General features: G+C 37.7%; 2 protein-coding genes and 1 non-coding gene across 3 annotated transcripts; 2 read left to right on the forward strand and 1 right to left on the reverse strand.

Annotated features, from left to right (window-relative positions):
- The first annotated feature begins 1,661 nt into the window (after window positions 1–1,661).
- TRNAQ-UUG (transfer RNA glutamine (anticodon UUG)) lies at window positions 1,662–1,733 on the forward strand. The gene has a single exon. It is a non-coding gene; the product is annotated as a tRNA-Gln (tRNA).
- Window positions 1,734–3,128: 1,395 nt separating this feature from the next.
- On the reverse strand, window positions 3,129–4,414 carry LOC130506828 (uncharacterized). The gene has a single exon (XM_057001520.1). The coding sequence runs from the start codon at window positions 4,161–4,163 to the stop codon at window positions 3,366–3,368; it is 798 nt and encodes a 265-aa protein (XP_056857500.1). The 5' UTR covers window positions 4,164–4,414; the 3' UTR covers window positions 3,129–3,365.
- A 4,412-nt stretch (window positions 4,415–8,826) lies between these two features.
- LOC130506829 (uncharacterized) lies at window positions 8,827–9,954 on the forward strand (the record flags this gene model as incomplete). Its single annotated transcript, XM_057001521.1, has 6 exons — window positions 8,827–8,910; window positions 8,996–9,107; window positions 9,264–9,365; window positions 9,472–9,569; window positions 9,647–9,730; window positions 9,815–9,954. Coding segments are annotated over exons 1-6 (620 nt in total), but the record flags the coding sequence as incomplete, so codon positions are not given.
- Window positions 9,955–10,098: the final 144 nt, after the last annotated feature.

The raw sequence follows: 10,098 nt of genomic DNA on the forward strand, positions 1-10,098 counted from the left end.
AACGAGCACGTCGGCTTTCTCTAGAGGCCCCTGTATTAAAAGAGAAACATGTAAAGATAGACTCAAGAGGATATGATATGATTGGCTGAATTTGTTATTGCCACTAGATAAATATCACATCTTGCATAAGTAACCTAAATTTCACGTCTACGATTTTTTTAATGTTCACAGTTTATTTATTTTTTATATATAAATTTAAACATGTAATTTCCCTGTTTTCCGTCCTTAATTTCTTTGTAGGGATTTAAATCTATATATATTATTCTATGAATTTGAACGTGTAATATTCCTGTTTTTCTTACTGTATATATGGTTATAGAAATAGGTTTCCTGCAAACTGTTAATCAGATGATTCTTAGAGAAGAGATGATGGAGTGAAACATCAATTTGTGTATTTGCCAAACAACCCGTGGGTCAATCATTCATTATGTATTTGCCAAACATAATAATCGAGTGAAACATCAATTTGTGTTGTATTATTTCTAGGATACTACCGTGATGTATGGTGCAAATTATAACTCTTAATGCTGTCTAATGCTGAAGCAAATATATCAAGTTTTCCAATTAAATCAAGTTAAAAAAAAGTTTTCCAATTAAATCGAACTCATTAGCAAGCTGCACCATATAAAATATTTTTTTTCTAGCAGTTAATAAAAAGAAGGACATTAAAATTATAAAATGAAAAGCAGATAAGGTTTACGTACCAAATTGTTTTTTTGTGTAAAGTAATATCTCTAATTATTGAAGTCTTTATTGGACAATATATGAGTGATGATTCCACTCCCATGTAAAAGAAGAACGGGATAATATCAATCTTTTCTGTTTTTTCCTCTTTTTCTTTCACTTTTCTCTATAAATAATTTATTTCTCTTTTTTTTTGTAACTCACTAATAACAATAATGTTTCTTCCCCAAAATCAGCTAGAGAACACTTGGCAACTTGTTTAGTTGTATTATGATTGTGAGAGGGCGTATTATATTATCCCATTATCATCTTCTCCATGAAAAATTCAAATTATATTCGAGAATACGAATTAGAAATGAAGATTATCTCCATCCACTATTAGGCAAAACGTTTGATAAAGGTTCCTCATTTGGATTTAGTACAGTTGGCCGGTAGCTTTGGTGAACCAAAACTTTATGTTTTTTTGTTTTTTCAAGTATTTAAATATTTTAGTATGTTTTTGATGGTCAAATTTTTTTTTTAAGATTACACTCATGTTTATAAAACTTTAAACTAAGGGTCTAGCCGGTGACTTTCCTAGAAACATTGTGAATAAGTGGAAAAAAATACAGATGAATAAAATTATAGAAATAAAGAGAAAGATTATTTTTTTATCAATTTTAGTGAAAAATAATTTTTTTTAATATTCTTCTAGAACAAAAGGAAAGAGAATGAATGAAAAAATTATTTTGACAAATGATAAGACAAAGTAGGAATACAAAGAAATGAAATATTCTTTTTCATTTCTTGATTACCAGTTAGACTCTAAGAGATACATACATATAAAATATATTTATATTCTTAGTAATGCAATCGATTTTGAGATACTATCGTAAAATTGAAGTAATCAAGAGAGAACTCAAGGGATTAAAAAAAAAAAACTCAAGGGATTAAGTTAACATAAATTATAAAAAATGCTTTTGAATATATCGACATCTGGTTCTATGGTGTAGTGGTTAGCACTCTGGACTTTGAATCCAGCGACCCGAGTTCAACTCTCGGTAGGACCTATATTTTAAGCTTCAACAATAAATATTGCATTTGGGCCATTCTGTTCTTTTCTTCCAGGCAGTTAGGCTTTCTGTTATTATCCCAGTACGACCTCTTCTTTTTTCTGATTCAACAATATCTATTGAATTTGGGCCTATCTGTTATTTCTCCGGTCCAATGACATCAAATAGTATTAAACACCCATGCTTTGTTTTTTTTTGTAATTATGTTTTCTGCTGCTTTACACAACAGGGAGGGTTGATAATGGGTGATAATTGAACCATAGTTCCGTTGTCAATGGTAGTGCTCGAGGTTCAGTAGCCACTTTCTGTGTTCCTGGCTTTAGAGGTTCTTTCCAAATGATTGGTTTAGCTTACATTACTTTTGTTTCTTAGCACCTTGGCTTCACACTTGGAACGTGTTTTGAGAGAACAAATTATTGCAGGAAAGCATTAGGGGACACATCCAGAATTACTGGTTAGCAACTGAAACCACATCCAGAATTACTGGTTAGCAACTGAAACCATTCAGTGTTGCCGAGATATTTCAGGAACTCTATTGACCAAATTATCCTTTGCAAGGTCAAGTTTTCTGAATCCATTTTTGAGTTTTTGGAGTCATGAATGAAAGTGACTCTATATAACTCATTTTCCGTCCTCGTTCTAGGCGTATGTTTACTTAGATGAAGGCAAGCTCACAGGATTAGGGGCAATTAGTAAAAAAGGAAAGGGTATTTGCAACTTCAGGGAGTTTATTTATCTAACATTGATGTAATGATGGGAACCTTCTCACCAGATCGTTTGGTTCCTGTGGTGGCTATATAACTGGAAGCTAAGGTTAGCAAGTGTTTCTACTTGTCTTCATATGCTGGTCTTCTTGTTGCACATCTTCAGCGGTCTAAGTAACCTTCAGTACTTCACTCAATAGTAAAAACAAACACTGAGCCTACCCCACTTCTTAATTTCAAAAAAAAAAAAAGACGAATCAACTTATTTATCTTCAACTGTTACAGGAGCTCATCCGACATTTGAAGCATCAATGTCCAGCTCACATTTACACTACATGTCTACATCCATACCAACTCCATAAGAACACGATAGTGTACTTATGGAGAACACTGATTACAATCACGGACTAAGGATTGACAAAGAATCCGGATCTGTCCTATAGTCAGAAGACTATATCCTACACAACTCTCACAAAATACATAAACCTCTAAATATACTCCACTAACTGTGTCTTGTTTTAACTTCATTAACAGCTCGAGACTTGCCATCACCCCACAACCTGATTTCTCAGTGCTCAAAGCCTTCTCCCGTCTTAGTAAAAAAAATCTAATCCAGATTTGTCCAGCTTTGCTCAAGTCTGTTTAGTACAACGAGTCTACATCTTATGTAATAGTTTATCTTACCAAAAAATGTCAAAAGAGCTTCTTTTTTTTTCTCCAAACAAAAAACTCTTTGCATGTTTGAGATTTTCATAATTGTAATAGTCAATAAGCTCAGAACCATAAAGACACCAGCAATACAATAACAATGAGCAAACCACCCTACTTCTTCCTCATTTACTACTACAAACTACAAACACTACTAAGAGAAGAAAAACGAGAGCAATGGCTGTCACAAAAGACTCTGCCTTTTTTTTTTATAATATCACGAGAACTCTCTGCCGAGCTTCTGTAGAGCACAAAACATCTTCCTTCTCGACCCAACAGCACTGATCCCCATATCCTTGAGATCCTCCAACGTCAACAACGGCAACACCTCTTCATCGACTTCATGCATCTCAAACATTGGCCAATACCTCCCTAACCCTAACTCCTGCAGCCATATCTTCACTCCTTCTCTTCCTCTTCCTCTCTGCCAGTCTCCCCTCTTCTCGTACCTTGTCCTGTTCTCCTCCTCCTCCTCCTCCGTCGGAGACTCCGAATCATCTCTGCTGAAATCGCGAAACCCTTCTTCCATTTCTTCATCTTCTTTCGTCGTCGCCCAATTCGACCTCACTCTCTTCGCACCCGCACCCGCCGCCGCAGCCGTCGTCTCTCCGCTCGAAGCTTTCACCCACTTGTTGACCCGCCAAGTCCCGACAGAAATCGGATCTTCGTCTAGGGCCGCTCCGGCGTTGTTGTTGTTGTCGTATCCGGAGCTCAGGTTCGTCAGGGCTCGAGTCCTCGACGAAGGCTGCTGCTGCTGCTTCCCCGGCGGCTCCTTCCTGTTGCTCCACTGCGGACGCCGCGCGTGCGGAGAATCGTACGGCGCGTGCTGGTACTGGTCGCCGCCCCCGCCTCCGCCGATGTCTCCTAGGCGAACGCTCGGTCTTCTCAGGCGTTTGGTTCCGGCGGATGTTTCGGGTGCTTCGGCTGAGGTTATCATCGCCGGAGGAGGAGGATGGATGAAACCTGAACCGCCGTTTGTGTTGTGACCTTCCACCAAGTGCTGCAGCTCTGCCATGGCTTTAGCGAGAGAGAGAGAGAGAGAGAGAGAGAGAGAGAGTTTGTCTTCTCGGTTTCTTACTCTGGAACCATTATCCTTCCACTAACATGCGCCGATTGGAGATTGGTGAGGACGACGAAGTGGAACCTTTTGTTAGGGTTTATCTGGCGAAATTGGGTGTGGAAAAAAAGAGAGAATCGTCACTCAGAAGGAAAGACGAAGAGAGAGAAAGAGAGAGAAAGAGAGAGATGACAAAGGTGTTCAATAGTGGACACGTGTTTGTGGAGGAGATACTGTTTTGTACTAATGTTTTTTTTTTTTGACATCGCTGTTTTGTACTAATAGATTCCAGTCTTTTATACAACCAATCAAAAGCGTTCATTTATCTTTCATTATAATGACATAAATAAGATTTATTAGCAACTACTGTAAGATTCTTTCTAGTAATACAATGAACTTTCTTGTTTTTGGGTTAATTTGAACCCATTTAATTTTGTTTTCATACTGTATGTATATTTAAGACATATCCACTATGTAGCACATTGTTTTCTTAGATTTCTTTTCTTCTTGTGAAGTTCTTATTTTTTTTTTATAGCATCTATTTTATTTATCTTGAATGAATGTGATCATCATGTAGCAGACCAGACAAATAATTTGGTACATAAAAATGAAACAGAAAGTCTACATCATCTGCTACTCGTTTTGTCAAACAGTCAGCTACCTTGTTCGCATTTCTAGTAATTTATCTGAACTTGACATCTTGAAACTTACTAGCCCATTGCAGAATTTCCCTTTTCCAATTATAATAAGCAAAATGGAGTCTGTTATTGTAGAGTATATCCATCGCTTTTTGACTATCATTCTCTAAAATGATTCTTTGATGACCAGAAACCCAACAGTGTTGTAAAGCCATTAAAATAGCTTGAAATTCACTCTCCAAAGCATTATGTCGCCATCTACCTTTAGCATGTACTGAACCTTTATAAACTCCATTTTCATCACGCAAAACCCAACCAACCGTAGTCATATGATTTTGGTAATTGAAACCTCTATCAGTGTTACATAGATCCATCCACTTGCTGGCCTTTGCCAATATGACTGAGAGGTTGTTGTCTGAGACTATCTTCTTAGAGGATCACTAATTAAATTGCTTTCTATTTGCCTCCATTCTTGTGCATCCTCCTTTGCAAACCGTAATAATCTCCTCCAATGTATTTCTTTTTGCTGAAATATCAAAGTATTACGGTTTTTCCATAGCCTCCATAGTAACCAAAATGGCAGGTCTTCCATGTGTTTCAGACGAGTTGAACTGGAGACTTGTAAACATGCTTCTATCTTCTGTTCAATAGTTGAAACTGAACTATTGATGGTAATGTTGGATACTCCAGAGGCTCTCCATATCTGCTTAGCATAAGGACATTCAAAGAAGATGTGGTCCTCTGTTTCTATTGCAGAACAACACCATCTACATTGATCATCATTAATTATGTGTCTTCTCTTCAAATTGCTTCCAGTCGCAAGACTCTTCGATAAAAGCCTCCACATGAAGTGTTTTAGCTTTGATGGTGCTTTAGATCTCCATACCTTGTGCTTTAACTGAGCTGATCCATGAGTTGGGATTGTCGTAGGAACCGTTTGTACATGAGTGCCTAACCAATAACCAGACTTCACAGTATAAATTTCATCTTCATTATAGTACCAGCCTAATAAATCTTGACGTGCAGATGGGCTAATATTCAAGGCTAAAATCTTATTCACATCTTCGTCTATAACCATTGCCCTTAGTTTCTGTTCATCCGATTGACCTGAGACTATATCAAAGTAGTCCTTAACTTTTTCTCCCATTTGTATTGCTCCTCTAGCCCGTGGTGGTCTTGGAGGATGATCTGGAATCCATGGGTCTGTCCACATATTCTTCATTGAACCATCACCAATAATATACCTCATTCCTTGAGTGAGAAGATCTCTACCATGTAAAATGGACTTCCAAGCATACGATGCTTTCTTTCTTAATTTTGCAGTCAAGATATCACCATCAGCAAAATATCTAGCTTTAAGAATTCGAGCCATTAGACATTGAGGATGCTGCAATATTCTCCATACTTGCTTGCCAAGCAAGGTTTGATTGAAAACTTCCAAATCCTTAAACCCAAGGCCGCCTTCTCTCTTTGGTATACTGATACGATCCCAAGAGTACCAGTGTAAGCCATTTCTATCTCCGGAGCCCCACCAGAACTTAGCAAATATTGTATTTATCTGAGCACACACATCTTTTGGCAAACGAAAAATATTCATTGAGAATATTGGCATTGCCACAGCAATAGCTTTAAGTAGAACCTCCTTTCCCCCATCAATGATGTAGTTAAACATCTCACTTTTCTTGGTCCCTACTTGTTCAGGCAAGCCCAAATACTTCCCTATTCCTCCATCATTGAAAATACCCAGAAGATGCCGCATCTTTGTTTTAACAGTTGGATTCACCTTGGCTCCAAACGTGATAGAAGATTTAGTGAGATTAATAGCTTGCCTGGAAACTGCATCATAGACTCTGAATATTGACTTGAGTTTCTTAGTTGCCTTCTCATTAGCCAAGGAGAAGAAGAGGGAATCATCTGCAAATAACAGATGATTAACTGCCGGTGCATTATTTGAAATGCGTACTCCCAACAAAGCTTTGTTTCTCATTGCTCTCGTCATAAGATGTGATAGCACCTCCGCACACAAGATAAACAAGTATGGTGACAAAGGATCACCCTGTCTTAATCCACGAGCAGGTGTGATCAGACCTGCTGGAGTTCCATTAATAAGCACAGAGTATTTAACTGCAGTGACACAGCTCATGATCCAGTCAATCCACCTACTATCAAAACCCATCATCTTCATTGTCTCTGCCAAAAAATTCCACTCAAGACGATCATAAGCTTTTGTAATATCCGTTTTCACAGCCATATAAGATGATGCTTGTCTCTTCCGTGCTTTAAGACTGTGAAAGACCTCATGAGCTATCACAATATTATCAGAGATCATTCTCCCCGGAATAAAAGCATTCTAATTTTCAAAGATAATACTGCTCAGATGCTCTTTAAGTCGATTAACTAGGACCTTAGTAATGATCTTGTAAGATACATTACAAAGAGCTATGGGTCTAAATTCCTTCATGCCAGTGGGAGGATATACCTTTGGGATAAGACATATATTAGTATGACTTATCTGATCATCCATTCTTCCTGTTTCAAAGAAATCAGTAATCTCCTTCATCACGTCATCTTTGATTTCATCCCAATAGTTATGATAGAATACTGCAGTAAAGCCATCCGGTCCTGGTGCTTTGTGTGCTCCAATATCAAACACAGCTCGATGAATCTCTTCCTCAGTAACTTGTCTCGTAAGATTATGATTCATAGTTGGTGTCACTCTTCTCTGGAAGTCATGAAAGACCTCTGTATACAGAGCATGATTAATACCTTCAGAGGTATACAAATCTTGGAAATACTTCACTGCCACCGTAGCTATTTCCTTATGTCCTCTGTATACAATCTCCTGATCATCTTGAATCACTCTTATAGTATTCTTAATTCTCTTTCCTCTTGTTACTGCATGAAAGTAGCTTGTATTTCGATCTCCAGATCGTAGCCAATTAATTCTACTTTTCTGTTTCTAGTAGATCTCTTCATCCTTGTAGGCTTGGTTTAGTTCTTCTCTAATCTCTGTTTTCCTTTCTTGACTGACTGTTGCCGAAGTTACAGCTTGATCCAGACGTGCTCGTAGTATTCTGATCTTATCCTCTGAATTGCTTTTGTTTTGTCTCTTCCATCTAGATATATGTTGTCTACATCGATTTAACCTTTGAGCCAAAGAAGTTGCGATTAGTTGCATTTGGCCTGATCCTTTCCAACCTCGACAAACAGTCTCTGTGAAGCCATCTTTAGGCATCATTCGACTATCAAACCGAAAACATTTTCGAGGTTCTTCCCTTTCAGTAGCTATAAACGTTACCAATGGTCTGTGGTCCGATTCACCAATCTCCAAAAACTCTGTTTGGGAGGCCGGAAACATATTAAACCACTTAGAGTTAGCCATTGTTCTATCTAGACAACACTTAACAAGATGATCACCTCATTGTCCAACCCAAGAGAATCTATCTCCAATTGATTGAAGATCAACAAAATCACAGTTTCTCATCATCTGTCGTTGTGAAGTTCTTATTAATTTCCAAATTTTAGCAAGAAAAAAGAAGTTCTTATTAATTTAAAGTTTTCTTGAATTTTGGATTTGTAATCTCTCTTTTTTTTTTGTTTTCGTCCTTATATTTCTAATCCTACCTTGGACTTTAGTCATCAGCTTCTATGGGCTACCTTTTTTATTCAGCAAATAGTTTATATGGGCTTTCTTGGTCTTGTAAATGCTGGGTTTATCGGAAAGCGCGTAGTTGCCGTTTTAAATATTCAAAACGGCGAAAGTTTTCCCTAAAGACACCGAGGTGATGATACAAACGGCAAGAAGTTCTAAGGAGTAACGTGAAAGCGGCAAGACTATTGCTGAAACCTCGTGGCGCGTGGTTATCTCCTCTAAAACCTCTTCCTTCCGGCCTCATCCTCCGAAAGCCAAGAACCCTAACTTCTCTGCAAGTCTGCTTAAAACCTCATATGATGAATTGAAATGGTGAATGTTTTTAACTTCCATGGCGATTTCCAGTGTGGGTTTCGCTTGCAGATCCTATTTGCCTGTTCGTAATCGTACCCTCCAGCATCACTGCTTAAGAAAGGTGACTTTTTTTAGCTAATTACATGGACAAATATTACAGTTCTGTATTCGATTTTGCTATATGGTTTTGGTTGTTTCGTTTTCAGATTGGCTTCAACACTATTACTACTGCTGCTGCTGCTGCAAATGATACAGTGGACGAGCCAGATGGTTTCGCCAAGGTCGGTGATCGTCAAGACAAAGTTGCTGATGGAACAAGTAAGTTACTTCCATGACTTTTTCTCTAGACCGAGTCATTAGTTTCATATGTATACTTCTTCTTGAACTATTCCTACTCTGTTTGTGTGAAGTCAGTCTGAATGTTCGTTTTGTCTGCTCAACTCAACTATTTCCATTGATTTTGGGAAAATGAAGGGGATTGTGAGTGGAAGCAGGTGAACTCGAAAGACCTTGGTATAACCAGTTCAATGATTGATAAGCCTACAAGACAAGTGCTTAACGGCCTTAGGAGAAAAGGTTGATGCTTTTATGTCTTTAGCTTAGCTTTACTCCGTAGATTTCTCCAACTTTCAACATTTCATTCAACTGATAAAAATGTTTTTTTTTTTTGGTAATAATGTAGGGCATGATGTTTACCTTGTGGGAGGCTGTGTAAGAGATCTTATTCTGAAGCGGACACCAAGAGACTTCGATATACTCACTTCTGCTGAACTTAGAGAGGTTGCTCCTTCTTTTTTTCTCTCTATTTACATCATTTCAATCTGATTTCTTTTTGCTTTGGTACCAATCGTGTGTAGGTGGTTCGGACTTTTTCAAGATGTGAAATTGTTGGAAGAAGGTTTCCTATATGTCACGTACACGTTGGTGATGATATAGTTGAGGTTTGTTTTCTGTTTTTAAACTTTTTGAGTACAATAACTCTCTTTGTTATTTTTTTTTATTTTTTCTTTCTTTTGTTTGAGTAGGTTTCTAGTTTTAGTACCTCCGCACAGAATTCTTCGAGAAACATGAGAAGAAGTGAGCTCAGAGAATCAAGTGTCTCAGATGGTGACGAGGATTGTATCCGTTTAAACAACTGTCTGCAGCGTGATTTCACTATTAATGGGTAATCTTGTTTATACTTCAGTGATTTCGAAAAGTACTCTTCCACGTCTCTCTCTGTATGTTTTACATTCATTTACTTATCTCAGGTTGATGTTTGATCCATATGCCAAACTCGTGTATGACTATCTGGGAGGCATCGAAGATA

Source organism: Raphanus sativus, unplaced genomic scaffold (genome assembly GCF_000801105.2).
Source record: "Raphanus sativus cultivar WK10039 unplaced genomic scaffold, ASM80110v3 Scaffold3703, whole genome shotgun sequence".
In the NCBI taxonomy this organism is placed as follows: domain Eukaryota; kingdom Viridiplantae; phylum Streptophyta; class Magnoliopsida; order Brassicales; family Brassicaceae; genus Raphanus; species Raphanus sativus.

Coding starts and splice junctions, on each gene's coding strand:
- LOC130506828 (XM_057001520.1), bottom strand. CDS start 4,163: ATGGCAGAGCTGCAGCACTTGGTGGAAGGTCACAACACAAACGGCGGT.